The following is a 21,954-nucleotide window of genomic DNA, read 5'->3' on the forward strand; positions in this document are numbered from 1 at the left end:
ATTTTTTCTGCAGCACCGGTCAGGCATTTTCCAAGATTGTCATGTAATGAGAAATTTATGGACGCCCTGTAAAATATGTATATTTAATGTATTATCATGCATATCACTTATTCATGGTGTCCTGCTAACACTGGCAAATTCTCCGGGCTCCTACTGTTGCTGTGGCCTCCTACCAACCAGAGCACCAGCATGGAGCTGCAGGGTAAAGACGCCAACATGCACTGACTAAGCATTTAAAGAGTTTATATTATTATATTATTATATTTTTATATTCCTCAAACTCTAAAACTAGTTTAACTCAAGACAAGAAACCAGTCACATGACATGTTTAACTGTTGCAGGCAATAGTGTATTGGCACAAATGGGAATGACGCTATGTGACAGTTTTGACAAGTTGTGATTCATATTCGTAGGCCTTGATTACATGTTTTGAGTACAAACAACATATACAACACAATAATAACAAAGTAATGAATCCAGCAAGAATGCAGTTCTACGAAAATTAGTTAAACAGAGGCAAAACTTTCTTTAAAAAGGCGCCAAAGTTATAAATAACTTGGCTTTTCTGACTGTAATAAAACAAGACTGAGACTCTCCAAGACTTGTTAAAAACTCTTAATAACCATTTACCATGTTCACCATCTTAGTTTACTGTGTTAGAATTTGCTAAGTAGCACTCACAGCTGAGGCTGATAAGAATGTCATTAGTTTTCCAAGTATTTGGTCATAAACCAAAGTATTGGATGAATTTAATCATGATGATGGCACTAGATGAAAAGCTAAGGGATCAAAGTTATTTCAATATATGGCAAGGGGATACGAATGTGTTGGCCAAATTTCATGGCAATCCCATCCAATAGTTGTTGAGGAATTTCAAACAAGACCAAAAATGTCAACTTTATGGTGGTGCTATAAAAGTCGACAGATATTTCACAGGATAAGTGAAAACATTGACCTGCTGGTTGCACTAAAGGACAAGTCAGGGATGATTCATCTTCTGGGGGCTGTGAATGTCTAGACAAAATTTCATGTCTATCCGTCAAATAGTTGTTGAGATATTTCAGTGTGGACCAAAGTAGAGGACCAACAGATTGACATTGCCACCCCTAGAGCCACAGTGGTACCATGGCTAGAATTATCTTAAAGAAATATTGATACTCATCTCCTAAACAGAGCCAGAGGTAAGACAAACCACAGTCATATGATATTTGCTTAAAATCCAAGATGACACATATACACACCAGAGGTATACATGTTCAGCAAATAGTCATACCTTATTCAACCACTATCTAGCCTATGCTCACTGTTGATGAAAGCCAGCTGAGCTAAACACCTGACAAAACACAGTTTTATACAAAATATACCCTTACCTTAACTCTCATCACCTTGGTCTTGTGTCACTTGATATAATTTATAGCATGAACTGACATAACAAAAGTATCTTTGAAGCTGAGGATGTCATGTTGACTCTCTGCCATCCTGAATTTTGTTGCGTTTGTTTTTTTGGTTTTTTTAACTCTGTTGTTTTTTCTGGAACAAGTTCACCATGGAGAGGCGTTACCAGCTGCTGGACCGTTTTAATTTTTTTCACTGTTTCATTTCACACCAGCTGCTGTTTTCAGCATCTAATTGATTGTTTTGTGATGACCACCATATTGACACTGATCTCTGCAGCAGTGTGAATTATTTTCCCGGCACCGTCAGTTTTAATCTTAAGGGGTTTGAATGTGTGTGTTCAGTGTGTATGAGTTACACTGACGTGCACTGGATGGCCACAAATCTGAGAAAAAGTGAAGGGAGTTTCTCTGCTCTGAAATTGGGCACAGTGGATCCATACTTCGATCTACTTCAGATTGAAATATCCACAGTTTTGAAAAAGATGATACCTACTTTAATTTGCAAAGTAATTTACAGTCTAAAGGTCCTGTATGTTGGATGTTTTTTTGTTTTGTTTTTTTGCTTGAATATATTTATTGGTTTTTATATTTTTATACATACAGTAAAGACATGCAAAGTAATTGGTTGGATTTAGGGTGTCTTTCATTAGGTTATTCACTATATCAGAATTTTTTTTTTAAAAGATGTAAAGGGAGCTGTGAAGTGCTATAGTTTTCCATTGTTGATGCAATTGTCTTTAAACCAGTGCATCGCTGCTCTTGTCTGTGCAGCCCAGTTATACCGAGTTAGGAATTTTCAGTCCACCCCTGTCAAAGGGGAGGTACAATGAATTAAGTTTAAGCCTTGGATGTTTACCGTTTTAAATTTTTAAAATTTTCTTGAACAGATGAGATGGATGGGCAAAAGGAATAGCCAGAAACAGATAAGGGAATTTAGGCAACATATTCATCTTGATAATATTAACCCAGCCAATTAACAAGATAGGGAGATTAGTCCATCGTTTAATAGATCTTTGACTGGATATCAAAACTTGATTGTAATGGTCTGGAAAAATGGGTAAAATAAATAAGGGGGGGTTATTATCTGAAAAATTGGTAAAATGAAGGGGGGTTTTTTCGGACAATACCTCCCCTTCATGTTTCACCCATTTTTCAAGTAATATTGCCTCTGATGATTTTGCTCATTCCCCCACACTGTAGCTCAGATTTCTCTAACCCTTACCACCTAACATCATAGTACCTAGTTATTTAAGAAGAAAACCCTACGTCCCTGGGTGGGCTTGAACCACCAACCTTTCGGTTAACAGCCGAACGCGCTAACCGATTGCGCCACAGAGACTGCTTTGTCCTGTCACAGAGGGGGTGTGGCTTCAATTTGCAATGCCCACCCACCTTCATCGCCGTTTACCTCCACCAGGGCAATACGGCAGAATTTAGAATCATGGCCTATTGAAGGAAAAGAGTTCTTTTAGAAATTTACAATGTTGCACAAAGTCAAGACGTGGTGAGATGTAGCACAACGAGCTAACCAAGTCCTGTAAATGGAATGGCGTTCACGAGTCAAGTCTTTCACACAAGTAACTTCTCTCCTGAAAGTGACAATATTATCACTAAGATTAGTCTTTGAAACCATTTCAAAACAAACTACGGTAGCCATTGTCTATGCAGCAAAGATAAAGTAAAAAAATTGATAAATGGACTATAAGGCGCTACAACATAGTTGTAATGACATACAACAGTATTTTAACCATCAATCTTTGGGTTAGCAGACGAATGCGCGAATAAATTTGCATACAAGAACTACCGTTTCTGATGATTTTGCTCTCATTCATTCCCCCACACTGAGGCACCAGACTTCTTTAACCCTTACCACCTAACACCGTGTTACCTGGTTATTTAAGTAGAAAAGTCGACGTCCCTGGGTGGGCTCGAACCACCAACCTTTCGGTTAACAGCCGAACGCGCTAACCGATTGCGCCACAGAGACTGCTTTGTCCTGTTTCAGAGGGGGCGTGGCTTCAATTTGCAATCCCCACCCACCTGCATGGCTGTTTACTTGTCGAAGGGCAATATTGCAGAAATTTCAATGGTGGTATATTGAAGGAAAAGAGTTCTGTGAGAAATTTACAATGTAGCACAAAGTCAAGATGTTTTGATTTGTGATACAACCAGCCAAGAACGCATCGTAAACAGAATGGCGTTCCCCATTGGCGTCTGCCATACGAGGGACTTCTCTCCAGAGTGCGACAATCCTATCGATGCCATTAGGTTTTGTAGCCATTTTTAAACAAACCAGGGTAGTCATTGTTTATGGGGTGTTTATCAAGTTAACAATTCGTAAAGGGATTATAACAAGCTGTAACGACATGCCATGATGTTTTCATCATCAACCTTTGGGTTAATAGTCCAATGCACTAACCAATTTTTATACAACAGCTACTGATGATCATCCTCTCATTCATTCCACCAACCTGTGATACTTTGGCTACAGCTCTCTCTAACCCTGAACATGATGTTAGCTGGCTGTGTAAACACAAGACCCTACGTCCCTGGGTGGGCTCGAACCACCAACCTTTCGGTTAACAGCCGAACGCGCTAACCGATTGCGCCACAGAGACTGCTTTGTCCTGTCACAGAGGGGGTGTGGCTTCGATTTGCAATCCCCACCCACCTTCATCGCTGTTTACCTCTACCAGGGCAATACGGCAGAATTTAGAATCATGGCCTATTGAAGGAAAAGAGTTCTTTTAGAAATTTACAATGTTGCACAAAGTCAAGACGTGGTGAGATGTAGCACAACGAGCTAACCAAGTCCTGTAAATGGAATGGCGTTCGCCAGTCAAGTCTTTCACACAAGTAACAGTGACAATGTCATCACTTCAATTAGCCTTTATAACCATCTTAAAACAAACTACAGTAGCCATTGTCTATGCAGCAAAGATGAAGTAAAAAATTGATAAATGGACTATAAGGCGCTACAACATAGTTGTAATGACATACAACAATATTTTAACCATCAATCTTTGGGTTAGCAGACGAATGCGCGAATAAATTTGCATACAAGAACTCCCGTTTCTGATGATTTTGCTCTCATTCATTCCCCCACACTGAGGCATCAGACTTCTTTAACCCTAACCACCTAACACCGTGTTAGCTGCTTATTTAAGCAGAAAAGTCGACGTCCCTGGGTGGGCTCGAACCACCAACCTTTCGGTTAACAGCCGAACGCGCTAACCGATTGCGCCACAGAGACTGCTTTGTCCTGTTTCAGAGGGGGCGTGGCTTCGATTTGCAATCCCCACCCACCTGCATCGCTGTTTACTTGTCCAAGGGCAATATCGCAGAAATTTCAATGGTGGTATATTGAAGGAAAAGAGTTCTGTGAGAAATTTAATGTAGCAGAAAGTCAAGAGGTTTTGATTGGTGGTACAACAAGCTAACAAAGCAAGTAGACAATAAATGGATTATAACAAGCTATAACATAGCTGGAAGGACATGCCATGATATCTTCATCATGAACCTTTGGGTTAACAGTCTAATGCACTAATTGTTGTTTTCATACAACAGCTACTGATAATCATCCTCTCATTCATTCCACCACACTGTCATACTTTAGAGACAGCTTTTTCTAACCCTTATCATGATGTTAGCTGGTTATGTACAGAGCCTATGATAAGCCGGAGCAGTGCTTAACCCAAGCATAATAATGACAAATAAGACAACAAACAACACAAAAACACCTCACTGTTTTAGTGTTCACAATTTTAATTAATGAACTAGGCTCTTAATGTTGTGAAGAATGAATGGTTGTTAGCACAGTTTCTTATGTGCTGCAGCAAGTTATTCCAATCCTGAGAGGCTGTTATTTACATGTTGGATGTAATTAGGGTTAAGTGTTGTTGTTTTTTTCCCCCTAAACAGACCCCTCCAAAGTGACCTGAATCAGCAGCTCCAAAAGAACAAAGAGGTCTGCCTGCAGTAAAATCAAAAAGTCTTGACTGAGAACATACAGTATACCAGAACCCAAGACCTGAGGTAATTTTCCCCTCCAGGTTTCACAACAAATGAAACAAAGCTTCGATGTCAGACAAAATGAGGGTGGTTAAAAAAAGGAATGTCACTGGAGCCAGCAAGTGGCTATTTACCATGAAGGATGCATTGTAAAATTAGCACAAGGGCACCATTAAGGTACTTAAGCATGACATTTTGGTATCACAGATCTGTCTATGTCTACATCTGCTCTCACAGAGAAATGTTAAAGTGCTGAAAATGTGCTCTTCACTTTCAGAACAAGCAAGCAGAGAAGTCTCAACCCTTAGCTAAAATCCACAGATGAATCGTTGAAATAGATAGCTAAAAGTAATCAGTTATCAAAAGTAATAGATAAAAGGCTGAAATAGTTAGCTAAAAGTAATGAATAAAGAGTTGGAATAGTTAGTTAAAAGAAATGGATAAACAGTTCAAATGGTGTTGCAAAAGTAATAGATTAAAGGTTAACATAGTTAATTAAAGCCAAATAAACAGATCAAATAGATTAAAGTAATGGAGACACATTTCAAAAGTTAGCCAAAAGTAATGGATAAAAGATTAAAATAGTTATCTAAAAGTAATCGATAATAAGTTGAAATAGTTAGCTAAAAGTTATGGATAAAACAAAAGGTTAAAAGAAAAGTTAGCTTGATGCAATAGATATTTGAAATGGAACTATGAACTACAAAGTTTATAGTTAAAAGTATTGGATAAATGGTTAAAATAGATAAAAATAGCTAAGTAAAAATAGATAAAATAGCTAAACATTATGGATAAACACTTGATAGTTAAAACCTCTGCCACTCCGAGTGGTAGTGGTACAGATGCAAACTCAATAGTGTTAAAATCTGTTTATAATCAATTCAGATGAACACATTTCAAACATTATCGGGTGGTGTTGATGAGGGGTTGTAAGGGTACAAAGGACTGGAACCACTGCTCTATTCTTCTCTTAAATATGCAGTTATGTGCTTTAACTGACATCTAGTCTGTCCACTCAGTTTTCCACCATAAAGCACAGAGGACACAGCTGAATTGTAAATTTGCATGCTTCACATTCATCCCGGCTGGGTTGGGTGAGGAGAGCAAACTTTTGTGGCAATGTTAAAACAAAATGCCCAAGTAGGGAGGTGAAGAGGGGAAGAAAAATATTGAGGATGTTGCTTTCTTGCCCCTGCCAGAGAATTTCAAACAGCTGTAACGATTCGATCAACTTTCTTGGGAGCAGATGAAAGAGAAGTTGAAAAGCCTCTGTAGACAGAGTAAGCCAGTGAGGGAGCAAGAAAGAAAGTAGAGGCTGCTTGACAACCAGGATTTTTCAGAGTGATTCAGCTCATTTTCGGCACACTCAAACCTCTGTTATTCCTCTCAATAAAAGAAAGGTAGGTTAAAGCTGCCTCAGCAAGAGAATTGTGGTTGCCTGTATAATAAGGCTGCCTGTGTGCTCTGGTGCAGTATGAGGGGATTTGCCTGAAAAGGGCTGGCAGTAGACGAAGGTGCCTCTGGGATGAGATTCCTGCCAGGTCACTGCTGGCGCTTCGGTGGCCAACGTATCACCTTAGGTTTCTCTTTTTGTATCTATTTACAGTATTCCACCTCATCTGCATTTACAGCCATGAGGGGAAATAGAGAGTGTGGAGAGTGCTGCATCACTGCGACACAGCTGGCGGCCTGCCTTTACTTAGGGCTCCTCCTGCTGGTGTAGATAAGGGTTTGGCAGTTGCTCTTTTTTTTCCATGTTGTAATCCCCGTTGTAAATAAATGAAGAGGCGTGTGTGTGGGAGGGGATGAGCCGAGGTCAGCTAAAATAGCAGAACCTTATAACATCACTTCTGTGACCGGGTGGAAGTGTTGAGGCTCTGCAGACTAACTCCTCAGATAAACGAACATGGTATCTACAACTCAAACACTTCCGTTATGTGCACGCACTGAGCACTTTATCAGGAAAAACTGTGCAATCTCATGCAATCCAATACAACAGCTCCCCCCTCATGTTTGTTAATAGGGTGGACAAAATATTAGGAACACTTTTCCAGCACATCACCAACCACCCACTGTGACCTCGGTGATAAACATAAAGTAGAATTATCACCTTTCTGACAGCGTCAACAAAAACTGAAGAAGTATAAGCCTCGTAAAAGTAGAATTTATGGCAGAGCTGTTGTATTGGCTTACATTAGATTGCACAGGTGTTCCTAATAAAGTGCTTGTGGAGTGTATATGAACATGAATGTTACTTATATAGTTAGAAAATTAGAGTTCCAACCTATAGCACACAAAGCTGTGAGTTTGCATGTGACAAGCATGATATTGTGTCGCACATTAATTCAATTTGAGAAGATTTATAACGATGAATGAAAGAAGTAGGACTGAAAGAATGGTTGATTTATCGACTAGTCAATCAATGGAAAATGAATCAGTATTTGATAATTAAATCATCCTTTATGTCATTTTTTTAAGGGAATATGTCAACAAAAATCACTAGATATGACTTCTCAATAGTTTAAACTAAAATGTCGAGTGTTGATGATGTCATGATGTCATGATGGGTATTTTTTTATACAACTTTGACATTTTCAAGGACCAAATGATTAATTGGTGAATCAGGAAAATAACAGATTCATCAATAGTGAAAAGAATTATTAGTTGCAGCCTATTGTAGGAGTGGAAACACCTTTTCCACATTTTCACTGCAACGATACACCTACAACTGCACAACAAATCAAACAAATTGATGAATTTGTGTTAATGCCGGCACAAACCCACACTCTGCATGTTTATTACAGATCGCAGTGATGATCTGTGAAAGGTATTCATTGATTTTATTGATGGGTACAACATTAAGACAATAAATCGGGGCTCTTGTGACATAATGTTAATAAAGTACACTGTTGATGAACAAGCAACAATAAGACAGTTATTTCTATCTCTATGTCCTCTGCTGCAGCTAACATCCCTCTATTCCTCCTCCCTCCCCCGGCTGATATTGCAGTTCATCTGATACTACAGAATATAATTTATCACTAATCTTGCATACACTTCAGTCAGACAGAGAAGACAAAGTCTGTAGACATCTCCATTTCATGTACCCTGGTACATACAGGATCTATACTGTACATACAATCTATATTAACAGTACGTTAACAAAAAGTGCTGTAAATTCATGCTACAGTGCTGTGCTAAATCAAGACTTAAAAGTACAAGTTTCCAGCCTAAAAACTTTTTTTTTTTAATTTTTGTTTCTAATTATGGTAACACCTTTGTTACAAAAAAAAATCTTCATGGATATTAAAAAGCAAAATAATAATAATAATAAGTTACCCAACCTTTTTGCAAAAGAAGCCAGAATTCAGATCAATCGACTTCAGTTAGTGAAATTACAGTCATTTTGCTGATTCCTATTAGTAACTTAATTAACTCATTAAAACTGTTACCAAAGTATTTGAGCTGTTAAATAAACTGACATGTGATGCTACAGTTTGATGTGTATAATCATCGTAAACAATAATCTCTTACAACACATTCAACGAGTAAATTTATCGATGCATTCTACTGTATCTACATTATACAGTCAATTACTACAAAGTACAAAAAATAGTTTATGCCTCATAGGAGGACGATGAGAACTGACCCGAATCCTATGATGATAAAAATCAAACTAATTTCACAGGCATGTGTTTGACAATGTAAAACATCAGTGGTATAAAAGTTGTCCTGAATAAGGCAAAACAATACATGCCTTATGATACATGATTTCAAAGCAAAGCTTCACTCTACAGTAATATGAGAGAAAAAAAAAAGAAAATAAAGTGCCTATTGTGTGAATAAGTTAAATTAAAATCGCTGTACATGAGTAGAGGTTTGGAAAAAAGGGGGGTTGCGGTTTTTTTTTTAGTGTGTCGGGGTGTGATGACAGGTGGAAGTGTCCTCAGGTGTTCCCGTGGCTGTGAAGTGCAGACTTCAGCGCAGTGAGCTGGCGGGCATACAGTCACACAGAGCCCTCCTCTCTGCCCGCAGCACCAGCGTCTCAGTCTGTAACAGAGAAAACAACACGGCACAGCATGAAAAACTCAACTTAATGCAACACTTTACCTCTGAAACAGAAAAGTGGCTGAGAGAGGATAAAAAGAGTCAATATATTTGGCAAGTTCTGTATTATATATATATTTATATATGAATGATTTGTGTTGACAACAATGGACCATCAAGTTAAACAATATGTTAATTTACATTTTTATATAAATACATATTGAAAGATATTTCAGGAGGATATTCTTAAGACTACAAACATTTCCTAGAATATGTATTTCTGAGCCATGAACATATAGCCATATTTGATTTTATTTATCTAAATGTATTATTTACTTATTTCAGTCATTTTTCAAGTAAATAGTCTTTGGTTTCAGCTTCTCAAATGTGATGATTTGTTGTTTTTCTTTGTCATATATGAGAGTAAATTGCCGTGGGCTCTGAGAAACTGTGAATGCCATTTATTTTTAGCATTTTATTGACTAAATTATTAATCGAGTAATTGAGAAAATAATCAACAGATTAATAAATAATGAAAATAATTGTTAGTTGCAGCCCCAAATACAGAGGTTTTATGTAAAATGACGGCATCATAGAACCTGAAGTACATCCGACCCAATCGTTAGTGGTTCAAACAAAATCATCATCATCATCACCCACCAATTTTTATATGAAAGAAAAGCCGGCGCATCGTGAGCATTTAACAGTTTCATGGCGTGGGAGATGATGGATTTTCTCAAACAAAATCATAAAAAGGGAATAACGTGGGGCCTTTGAAAAGAACACTAATCCTGCTGCTGCTGCTGAAGTGCACATAAAAGAGAAATGACATGATGCTCACAAAAAAAAATCCAGGCAGACTTCACTTACCCTGGCATCAAGATTGAAAGCGGTCTTCTTTAAATCTTGCAGTGCCCTCTGCATGAACTCAAACGCGTGACAGTCGACACATGGACGACCTGTAAACAAGAGACAATGTTAAAGACAGTGTCCCTCACCATTAAACCTGTTCCTTAAAGCTGGAAAGTTCCCACTGTGGCCACAATAATCAAGACACTGGCAAAACCTGTGATTGTATTGAATTATGCAAGTATGTGCTTTATGGCTCATCAATTCAACTTTTCATTTAAGAGGAAGAATGTGTTATTTCTTCTCTTAATATTTACATCGTCTCTTTAAGGATTTTATTAATTTGGGTTGCATTGAGGAGGAGGTCCACTTGAACATGTGGGTCAAAATGCTATTTCAGATCATTTTTTCATCTTGAGAAGAGTAAATATAACCTTGAGGAAGACTAGATATCTAGGGCTGGGCAAGATATCAATATTATATTGATATTGTGATGTGAGACTAGATATTGTCTTAGATTTTGGATATCGTAATATTGCGATATGGCCGTGATTTGTCTTTTCCTGGTTTTAAAGGCTGCATTACAGTAAAGTGATGTAATTTTCTGAACTTACCAGACTGTTCTAGCTGTTTTATGATTTGCCTTTATATCCACATTACTGATGATTATTTATCAAAAATCTCGTGAAAGCATCAATAACCATCCCTACAGTATTGTTGCAATATCGATATTGAGGTATTTAGTCTAAAATATTGTGATATTTGATTGTATCCATATCACCCAGCCCTACTAAATCCCCTACCTTTTTCATGGAAAAGGAGGTCCAGTTTCTATTTATGAGCTTTGGCGGTTGCAAAACAAACTTCTAGGTATTTGCCTCTAAACACTGACATCGGCTGAACCTTGCAGAGATGATATAATGGGTCTTGGAGAAGCTGTGCAGGCCCAGTTTCATGTTGTGATGCATAAAATAATTTTAAACAACCCTGTGTGAACCTGCTGTCGTTAGATATCACTGTAGCAGACCGAATCCCACCTTACAAATATTTAAAAACCCGCACTGAACGGGCAGAAAAATCCAAATCTTATTTTTAAATCCACCTACTCTCGGCAGGGATGACAGTCCCCGTCTCCTGCTCCGCATCAGCCGCAGCCAGACAGAGGAGCTGGACCGCCAGCAGCAGCACCGCTGCCTGCAGATATCCTCCGGATGCCATGGCGATGCGATCACCTTTAATTTCGAGATTAGAAATTAGCAGGTGTGTGGTTTGTAGAAATACAGCAACGGAGAATGTCCTACACGGCCGCCGTCAGTCAATGAAATCACAAAACCTTACAGGCTTTGTTAGAAAATAGTCCAGTTTTCATTGGTGAATGTTTGTACGTTTTTTTAAAAAAATCAGTCTGCAGAGAATAATTACTGTTTAACTAACACATTGTACATTAACCTACCCTCAATCAGTCGATGATATTTTTCAGATCACCAGATCAGCGCAAGATGCCCACCAAGGATTGCTTTATGTAGGTTGAGGGAGCGCGCATGCGTAGCTCATCCCGATTTTTTTTTTCCCCAGCCGCATTCCGCGAAGACCCGCCCTACTCTGCCTTTGATTGGCTAGTACTCGTTGCCTCCTTTGATTAGATTGGTTCGGTTTAGGCATGCGGAGTGAGCTGGTTAGGGATAGGGTAAGAGTATCAGGGTCACAGCCAATCAGAGGCAGTGTAGGGGCGGGTCTTCGTAGAATGCGGGTGGGTGGAAAAAATAACGCGCTCTGGGGCAACGGACCAAAATCAAGACTTCTGATCCCAAAATTTAAACCAAAGGCCTCGACGGACATGCAATGAGTATAAATACACTTTATAAAAAGATTTATATACATCTTTATATACTCTACCGTCAAAAGTTTTAGAATACCCCCATTTTTCTAGTTTTTATTGAAATTTAAGCAGTTCAAATTTAGTGAATAACCTTAAACCTGCCAGAGGTAATAATAATAATAAAAAGTTTAGATAACCAAAAAAAGAAAAATATTGTAAATTTCAGAGTTATAAAGAGGACTTTTGCAGGGATCAAATGGGTCAACAACTTGGAGCTTTTCTGCAGCATGTAATGGATGTAAATTAGCCTAAATCTTGAAATTTGATGCAAACAATTGTCCCAACCTCTGTTGATTACCTACAAACCTCTTAAGTAATCAACAGAGTTGGTGACTCACACAGAGTGACTGGCACCCTGGACCAAAAGGGCTACCACAGCATCCTGCAGAGCCACTCAGTAGCCTCTGGTCTGTACACCTAGTAGCTCAGAGGTTCAGCCTAAAGCAAGATAGTGATCTGAAACGTATGTCATACCTCATACACATTTGTGGGAACTTCTAACAGTGTTGGGAAGAACTTTCTGAACAATATTTCATTTCCATTGTAGAAAGAGGTGTGTTCACCTGTTATATCTGCAAAACGTAGTTATTTTCATGAGTCCAAAATTTAGATTACATTTTGTTAAGCAAAAAGATTCTATGATATATTTTTTATTTGCAGTTGTTAATTTGTTCTATGCTTTCATTCCAGAGTACACTGAGACATTAAGCTATATGCTGTAAATTTCAATACAGACTGGAAAAATTGAGGTGTTGATGTAGTATCATCAGAGGTGGAGTAACTAAGTACATTTACTCAATTCTTAAGTACACTACAATTTTGAATTAGGTGTACTAGTATTGTTTTTAAGATCTTACATAGAGAACGCATGTTTAGTGTATACAATATGTATTATTATAGATATACATGTAGCCTATAAAGTAGTCAAATTAAGCTCAATTTCAACCAGGCAGCTACACTACAATGCTTCTTATGTAACACTACATCAATAATTTTGATACAAACACATAATACACAGTACTGTGCAAAAGTTTTAGGCACTATAAGTAAAGTTAGGATGCTTTAACAAGTAATGCCATGAATAGTTTTTATCACTTAACTTCATACAAAGTTCAGTAAACAAAAAAACCTAAATGAAATTAATATTTGGTGTGAGCACACTTTGCCTATAAATCAGCACCAGTTCTCCTTGGCACACCTGCAGTTTTTCAAGGTACTTGGCAGGTCGGTTGTTCCTGCATCTCGGAGAAGTTGCCACAGTTCTTCTGTGGATGGATTAAGGCATCTCAGTTGTTTCTGTCTCTTCATGTCATCTTCTTCCCAGACTGACTTCATGATGTTGAAATCAGGGTTCTGTGGGGGCCAAACCATCTGTTACAGGACACTTTGTTCTCCTTGTAGGTGAAGACATTTCTTTATGACTCTGGCTGCATGTTTGGGTCATTGTCAAGCTGCAGAATAAATTTGAGACTGACCAGATGCCTCCCTGATGGTATTTCATAGTGTATAAAAATCTAAAGCACCTAAAACTTTTGCTCAGTACAGTGTATCATAACACTCATGCATTAAACAGAAATTACAACCAGGCCTTTGGCTCTTTCCTTTGAAAATCCACAGGTTGATTTTCACTTAAACTCTTTGCTATGTAAACTGTGGAGATAAAATGAGAGTGTGCTTGTGGCCCTTATCACGGGCTGACAGTCACAAGAGCACAGATTTGGATGTCCTTTTTTAGTAGGAAGATGCTTCATTCATAAAATGGATAGACGGAAATAAAATGGAAATACTCAAGTAAAGTACCTCAAAATTGTGCTTTAAGTACAGTACTTGTGTAAATGCACTTAGTTACTTTCCACCACTTAGCCACAAGCCTTACATATGGAGTTGTAGTCTGGTTGGTACTGTGCAAGATGAGTGCAGTGCAATGAATAAATATGGACTAAATTAACTAATATGAACTTCTCTGTCAGTTACGCCCATACTTGAGTTAAATTTTTACTTTACTAAAGCCCCCCTTCACTCAGAAGTGTGTTTTTCTTATTGTTTTGTCACTTAGATGTTTGAGCTTCACTGTGCAGAGTTTGACACTAGACAGCTGTTTCCACATTCATCTGCTGAGGGAGGAAAGTTTCACTGTGCTAATTGAAAATCCAATTTTAAAGGGTGGGCCTATGAGCAGGATTTGTGACATCACAAATAGATTGGAAGCCAATCCTGGTCTAATATTCAACTTATACAAGTGTGATGTGGAAACTCGGAGCCTCCACTGCATACACACTGAGAATGGACTTTACAGTGAAGTTGGAGGGAGAAAAAGGAAGTGTAATTTTAAGGATTTTAACAAGATAATTTAACTTTTTTGTAGAAAAACTATATCAGACACAAATTATTATTCAAAGTAGAGTCATTTATATACATCTTAAAATATGTCGGGAGGGGATCTTTAACATAAAATAGTATTATAGCTTTGGTATTAAGAAGTAAATACACCTGTTTTAGCTCAAGTTTTTCATGGTTCAACGGTGATAAATGCGACCCGCCCCGGTGTGGGCGGGGTCCTGACTGCTGTTTTCTTAGGTAGCCTGTTAAAATGCCCGAACTCAAAACACTTCTTTTCCCAAGATGGCGTCGATGAAGGACAGCGACACCGGCCTGTGGCTTCACAACAAACTAGGATCCACGGACGAGCTGTGGACGCCTCCGAGCATCGCCTCTCTCCTCACCGTGTCCGTAATAGACAACATACGGCTGTGCTTTTCGAGCTTATCGCCGCCGGTGAAGCTGAAACTGCTGCTCGGGATGCTGCATCTTCCCCGGCGGACCGTTGACGAGGTGGGTGTTAGCTCTCGGTTAGCCTGAGCAGCTATTAAATCAGATAAAACTACTAAGAAAACAGCTCAACCCCCGAATAGTTGCTCTAAATCAAAACATTGCTGTCTTAGCGAGTGTTTTAGACATGCATATGAAACATCTCACCTCACTAATTAACTACTAACGGTAACTTTAGCTTGCTATTTTAAATCCTGGCGACGGTTAAAACAGTTAAGCTACCGTTAAAAAAAGCTGCAAGCTGATATTTCTGCGTCTGATCTTTCTAGCGACCAACGTGTACACGGATTCACGTTAACGCCAGGTGGCTACACGACTGCTTGTTGTCAGCATATAATTGCGTCTGTTTTTTTTTCAGCGGTGGTACATTAGCCCGGCGGTTCCCGCACAGACATTATGGTGGGATGGGCTCAACTCAGAGCTAACTAAGAGAGAGCTAGAGGGCGGTACCAGCTCCCAGTCCGACATATCACTTGTGTAGCTGCTTAAAATGTTAGATACTCGTCATCAGTAAGTGCTGCATATTCAGACAGGTTGATGAGAAGCACATCTTCAAGCTGAGACTTTTTTTATTAGTCTCTATTCCTCAAAGTGAAATTGTCTTTCCATCAGTGGAGGAAGAATTAAAGGACAGGTTCACTGATTTTCAAGTCTGTCTTAAAACAACAGTAAGGCGCCTAAATGAACACTGATGCATGTTTTTCTTGCTGTAATCATTCGTCCTGTTCATACTGACCATTAGAAGATCCCTTCATAATGCACTTGCAATCTAAGCGATGAGGGACAAAAATCCACAAACCTCCTCCTGTGCAAAAAATGTATTTAAAACTTTATCTGAAGCTTCAGCCGTCTAAATGAGTCAAGTCAAGTATATATGTTTCAATGTCACAGTCTCTTTAGTGCCAGAGTCCCCCTTTTGTTACTGTACTTCAGCCGCAACTCAACAGGGAAACACAAAGAGGGAATGTGATGCTAAAAAGACTGTAAATGTGTGCTATGTCTGCTATGTGTAATAGCCAGTATGAACAGGAGGAATGATTACAGCGAGGAAAACCTCTTTCAGTGTTCATACAGACACCTGATTGTTGTTTTAAGACAAACTTGAGAAGGTCCTGCATTCAAATAAGTAAATTAAAGACAGAGACCTGGGTTTCTGGTGGGCATTTGTCTTTTATTTTTCTCGGTTCAATAAACTCTTAATCACAAAAACACTGGAACGATTAATCAGTCAATAAAAATAGTAATTAAACGGTGATAAGTCATGTATCAATAATCAGCGTTAGGCAATCTTTTGTTAAGGGGCTTTCACTAACATTTCCCTCCTCTTTTTCCAGATGAAGGAGGCCTTGTCGGAGATAATCCAGCTGGCCACGGTGGATTCAGAGCCCTGGGTGCTGATGGTTGCAGACATCCTTAAGTCCTTCCCGGAGACCGGCTCTCTCAATCTGGACTTAGAGGAGCAGAATCCAAATGTTCAGGACATCCTCGGAGAGCTCAGGGAGAAAGGTGAGGAGATGTATGGTTGTTTCTTCAGCTGCGGTGTCCCCCTCTCTGACTGCCACTGGGAAATTGTCCCCATATTTTGAAAAATGTAAATATAAGTAAACATAATTTCTAATATAATGACTGATCTGGCCATATTAGTCAGCCAACTTCTCTGGAAAAGTTGTATTTATACCTATACGCTATGAAAAGATAAAAACAGGTATGATGTCATGTATCTGATGCAGGTAATAAATAAACACTTAACTGAGCATGAATGTGACGCTTGTGTTTGCAGTCTGATAGTGTGATAATGTACTAAACATGGTGATGAAACAAACTTTGTAGAATAACTTTCCCAAACACAGTGCAGCAGTGTTTCTATTGGCGGTCTGAGCACATCTGCACGATCAAAAGTGAACTGCGAGTCTCTCGTGCAGCCCTCAGAAGAAGCGAACGCGGCACAGAGCAATTAATCATAGGAAGGAAGTGTAATGTGACTGTTAACATGCACCTCATTTGATTTTCAATGGGCCCTTATTTGAATTTGGATTTCCTCTTAGCATCGTGTTTGTAAAAGGAGATTAGAGTAAATAGAAACCACAAGAACTGGTCTGTATTGAAATGTTTTTATTGCATGTAGTAAATGTGCTTATGCAGCAGTATTTACACCACAGTTTAGCTAAAAGCTTTTAAAAGTGGCACCAAAGTGGCTGACAGTGACGTGTTTCGTGTGAGAATTTGTTTTCATGACATCTATGACTGGTGACGCCGTCATATGAAACATGCTCGGCTCATTTAACAGGGAACTGAAAGCCGAGCCAAGAAAACATCTGTAGAGAAGATTTACAGAGGCAATATTTATACAGATGTTTATTGCAGTTTGCTTTGTATTCAGCATTTGCTACACAGTAATCTAATATCTCTATATCTACAGTATCTGCTTGAAGTTATGTCAGCCGTGTCCTCATAATAATTGCCGCGCGCCACGTTTAGTGGTTTCACTCAGGACATGACAAGACAGCGGTTGCTTGTTGTGACAGGAAATTGATTTATCCTCCTGAATATCCACAACAATGGGTGGCTTTATCCTTTCCAGAACAAGATATTGAACCTTTTTACCAGCTGGACACATTGGCTGAAGCATTGTAATTCAAAGATATTCTTTATTATTGCCGACAGTCTGGATTTTCTAACACAAAAGAAGCCATTGAATTTTGGCAGGTGAGATAGTGAAGTGAATGTTAAACGTGCACACCAGTCGCAGACAGACGATATGAATGAATGAATGAGACTTCTGAGCGCATGTCCTGTTATAAATTGTAAACGTTTCCCGTCCTCCATCCACAGTGGGCGAGTGCGAGGCGTCTGCCATGCTTCCTCTGGAGTGCCAGTACCTGAACAAGAGTGCGTTGACCACTCTGGTGGGACCCCTCACACCCCCCGTTAAACATTTCCAGCTGAAGAGAAAGCCCAAGAGTGCAACCCTCAGAGCAGAGCTGCTACAGAAATGTAAGTTACACCAGTATTTGGAAGCATCGGGGACGTTTCTGTCTTTTTGTGATTTGTTGCTGGAATATTTGAATCTTTAGGCATTTGTTTACACCTTCATTGTGCCAGAGAGGTGGATCAGGTTTCCCTTTGGATCATAACATTAGACTTAAAATGTAAGAAACTGCATTTGTGCATTTTTTTAAGTTTATTTTTATTTTCTGTTGCAGCCACAGAGACGGCCCAGCAGCTGAAAAAGACAGCCGGAGTGCCTTTTCATGCCAAAGGGAGAGGCTTGGTCAAAAAGATTGACACTACTAGTGAGTTGAAGACTAATAAATGCACACACACACACACACACACACACACACACAGATTTAAAAATCCGTACCTTAGGTTCATGAGTAAGCACTTTAAAGTGTCTTCATTTAGGTCATGAAAGTACAACAAAGTATCTCAGGTTTCAAACGACAGCCGACATGAACTTTCTGTTCATGTTACTGATAAATGTTTCAATGTTTTTATGGCAGCACCTCTCAAGGGGATTCCCAAGGCCCCGTTTCGCAGCCCCACTGCCCCCAGTATGTTCAGCCCCCCCAGTAACCGCACACCTATTGCCCCTGCACGGACGCCCCTGCGCAAGGAGAGAGGGGTCAAGGTAATATGACATTTACTAAGCCCTGCCTAATGGTATTCATTATGACTGTATGTAATGAACTTTTATTTACCGCTTCTGCGTCAGTCGTTACGTGGTCGTGTTTCATCATCATTCAGTTCCTGCATGATCTGTGTTTTTATGTCTCATGATTTACTTGTTTTTTAAATTCTTTTCAGCTGTTAGACATTTCAGAGCTGGACATGGTCGGAGCTGGAAGAGAAGCTAAGAGGAGAAGAAAGACTTTGGGTAATTATATTTCCAGCCTTCCATCAGTCCACCAAATGACTCAAATGTGCTGAACTTATGAGCCAAGAAAATTTGTAATTACGTTGAGATTCAAATGATGTTTTTTCCTGCTGTAGAAACGGAAGCCGGAGAGAAAGCAGCCAAAGAAGAAGCAGTGGTGGAAAACACCACACCCGACTACGCTGCTGGCCTCGTCTCTGCACAGGTACTTAACTCTACATACACTCACACACAGACTGTTTTAAATCCACCTTTTCCTCCCTCACTGATCCTTCTGTTTAAATCTGTTTTTCTCTCTCTATCATAATAAACGCTGTTGTAAAAAAAGCTCACTGTTGTTTTTGTCTTTCAGAAACTTGGGGCGTTAAACGAGAACCCTCTGCCGTCCACCAGCTACCTACCGGCCACACCCAGCATGGTTCCTTCCTCCTCCTACATTCCCAGCTCAGAGGCACAGCCAGGTTAGAGACCATCACGAGGCATCCAGCGCTCAAAACAATACTCACATATATTTAATAGTGCAAGGAGGTGAAGAAAAAAGACAAAACCTCACAATGTCTTTCCCTCACCATCCTCCTCTAAAGCAAACGCAGGCGGTTCGGGACGGGACACGCTGCAGTCGGCTCGCCAACCGGAGGAGTCAGCGACAGCGGGCGCCGGCGCCACCGCCACCTTACCAGGCCAGTACAAACAGAGGACGCCGATGTACAACGCGAGCACCACGGCAAACCCCGCAACCCCCACATCCCCCAGCACGCCAGCCTCCACCCCCGCCAGCAACGGGCCCCCAGCAGCTGCGACTGCCAGCCAACCCGAGACCCCCACCCAGCCTCCCAGCACACCTCAGACTCCTACACCGACACCAACCCCCACGCCACCACAGCCCCAGCCCAAAAAGAATCTCTCACTCACGGTAAGAAGGAGAGTCGGGGTAACATTGACGCCTCTAAAGACTTCAGTATTATTGAATCTGTCCACTGAATTGTGTACTTATTGATTACCTGTTTATATGATCTGTATATGGTGTAGAATATGTCTTTAATAGGATATTTCTTTCAGGAACGTGTTCATATTTTGGACAGTAAATAGTCTCATTTATCCCATTTTTAGAAATTCAGAACTACTGTATGTATTGAAGCTCTCAGTGTTCTCCTCAGCCAGCTTAATGTTCTGTTGCATGCTGTGTCCGCTCCTCAGAGAGACCAGATGTACGCTGCCCAGGAGATGTTCAAGACGGCCAACAAGGTCACCAGACCAGAGAAGGCCCTCATTCTGGGCTTCATGGCTGGATCCAGAGGTACGCAAGTCATCTGTCCAGCTGCCTGAATAAAAATGAAAGTTTAAATTCCTTGTAGGGTTGTAACAATACAGTCAGCTAATTACTGTAGCCACTGTATTTCATAGACTTAGAAAACTTTTTTTATAATTTTTTTCTGGGGCATTTTATTCCTTTACTCGAGAGATAACAGGAAACAAGAGGAGAGAGAGGGAACAGCAGACAGTAATATGGCACGCTGCTTAACCAGTAGACTACCAGAGCACTCTGACTAACAATACTTTTAAGATCAAATGCCTAAATTGTAGAATGCAAATAAGAGACTCTTATGTGAATAAATAAACTGCCTTGTTTTTACAAGCAGACCAAAGAATAAAAATTTCCATATAAAGATAAAAAGCAAATGTCTTAGCTTGGTTTAAATAACATTCAGAACACCTGTTCAATACAATTTAAACAAACTGGTCCAGTTGCCCGTTTGATTTGGTTCATTTAGATTAGTGTGAATCTTAACTCTGTTGAGGGACAAACACCTGGACCAAGACCATGAGGTCTCAGGTGCAGTTTGTTGTTCAAGCAAACTGACCAACCACAGGATTTTCTGATGGTAGAAGTCATTTTTATGCCAAACTGGTCGATGAATGTCTCACTTGTCAGGCTGTATAACTGTGTATTGACACCTCTTAGTTTGTTGAAGACAGTGTGAACTGAACAGGAAACCAGAACTGAAAGTCAACTTTGCATAATGAGTTTTACATTGTAAAGTGATATTTCAGCGTAGGATGAATGCAAAAAAAGTCTTTAACTCCGTCCAAGTACAGAGATGAGCGAGTAAGAGGAAACTGAGTTCCAGATGAGTTAATAAGTAAATGATTTTAACGGCATGAACCCACTACACAGCTGAAAGTGTTCCTGATGATTTCTAGACAGTCACCTTGTTACCAGTAGTAACCAGTGTGCATCCTCCCGTCTGTCCTGCAGAGAACCCGTGCCCGGAGCAGGGGGACATCATCCAGATCAAACTGAGCGAACACACGGAGGTTCTGCCCAAAGCCGACGGCACCGGCAGCACCACCATGCTGGTGGACACAGTCTTCGAAATGAACTACTCCACAGGACAGTGGACCCGCCTCAAGAAATACAAACCCATCACCAACACCTCCTGAGGCGCAACAGGAGGAGGAGGAGTCACTCGCTCAGCACATTCGACATTTCTTCACTTCAGAAACATGTTTACACACATACAAGTATTTGCATACACATTTGGGCCAAATCAAGCACTGGGAGGGTGAGAGATCGTCAAGGAGAGAAAGGTCCTCCCTTTTCCTGCACCGCCAAAATGCAGGACTCTTTGAAGAATATTTCTGTAATTTTTTGGGGGGGGGAGGGGAGGGTGGTAGGGGGGGTTGTTTCCCTTATCCTTTTATTGTTTCTGTTTTTAAGTCACCTCTGATTCCAGGATGATGCTGTGGTCAGGACGGTTGAGAGAGTGAGCTATAAGAGTCTGAGCAGAGGAACGATTCTCACGGCAGACACTTTTCAACATTTGTACTCCGAAGTACAAGCATGTCACGTGTCTAGAAAGAAGAAAAAAGACGAGCTGTCTGTATTTTACTGTATGAATGTGACGCTTCTTCTACCTTTCAGAACAGATTCACGGTTTGTGACAAGAAAGGAGAACAATTATGACAGTCATCCTAGAGGTGACCAAAAAATATGAGCGGTGCATAGTTCTTAATGCTGTCAAGTTCTGTTTTGGAGCCTTCTGGTAGATGTTCAATAATTTTTC

The 21,954-nt window shown here is 39.9% G+C and overlaps 2 protein-coding genes and 3 non-coding genes across 6 annotated transcripts in view; 1 reads left to right on the plus strand and 4 right to left on the minus strand.

Annotated features, from left to right (window-relative positions):
• The window catches only part of nelfa (negative elongation factor complex member A), a 65,608-nt gene extending 44,187 nt beyond the window's left edge, over positions 1-21,421 (plus strand). Inside the window, exons 5-16 of one of the 2 annotated variants that reach the window (XM_042402419.1) lie at positions 5,319-5,432; positions 14,806-15,015; positions 16,347-16,518; positions 17,845-18,006; positions 18,216-18,305; positions 18,516-18,643; positions 18,820-18,889; positions 19,006-19,094; positions 19,242-19,350; positions 19,474-19,802; positions 20,087-20,186; positions 21,147-21,421. In XM_042402419.1, coding sequence (XP_042258353.1) covers positions 14,806-15,015; positions 16,347-16,518; positions 17,845-18,006; positions 18,216-18,305; positions 18,516-18,643; positions 18,820-18,889; positions 19,006-19,094; positions 19,242-19,350; positions 19,474-19,802; positions 20,087-20,186; positions 21,147-21,331 — 1,644 coding nt within the window. In that variant the 5' untranslated portion in view covers positions 5,319-5,432 and the 3' untranslated portion in view covers positions 21,332-21,421. Of the gene's footprint in view, positions 1-5,318; positions 5,433-12,129; positions 12,151-14,805; positions 15,016-16,346; positions 16,519-17,844; positions 18,007-18,215; positions 18,306-18,515; positions 18,644-18,819; positions 18,890-19,005; positions 19,095-19,241; positions 19,351-19,473; positions 19,803-20,086; positions 20,187-21,146 lie in introns of those variants that run through there. The other variant, XM_042402420.1, reaches the window with a different exon arrangement.
• trnan-guu lies at positions 3,311-3,384 on the minus strand. Its single transcript has one exon. It is a non-coding gene; the product is annotated as a tRNA-Asn (tRNA).
• trnan-guu lies at positions 3,942-4,015 on the minus strand. Its single transcript has one exon. It is a non-coding gene; the product is annotated as a tRNA-Asn (tRNA).
• On the minus strand, positions 4,577-4,650 carry trnan-guu. The gene has a single exon. It is a non-coding gene; the product is annotated as a tRNA-Asn (tRNA).
• Positions 8,201-12,017, minus strand: c22h4orf48 (chromosome 22 C4orf48 homolog). Its single transcript, XM_042402428.1, has 4 exons — positions 11,758-12,017; positions 11,411-11,536; positions 10,326-10,414; positions 8,201-9,458 (listed from the first exon to the last, which is right to left on the minus strand). Exons 2-4 carry the CDS (start codon positions 11,520-11,522, stop codon positions 9,387-9,389), a joined length of 273 nt encoding a protein of 90 aa, XP_042258362.1. The 5' UTR covers positions 11,523-11,536; positions 11,758-12,017; the 3' UTR covers positions 8,201-9,386.
• Positions 21,422-21,954: the final 533 nt, after the last annotated feature.

The sequence above is a fragment of the Thunnus maccoyii genome, chromosome 22, assembly GCF_910596095.1.
Source record: "Thunnus maccoyii chromosome 22, fThuMac1.1, whole genome shotgun sequence".
Classification (NCBI taxonomy): Eukaryota; Metazoa; Chordata; class Actinopteri; order Scombriformes; family Scombridae; genus Thunnus; species Thunnus maccoyii.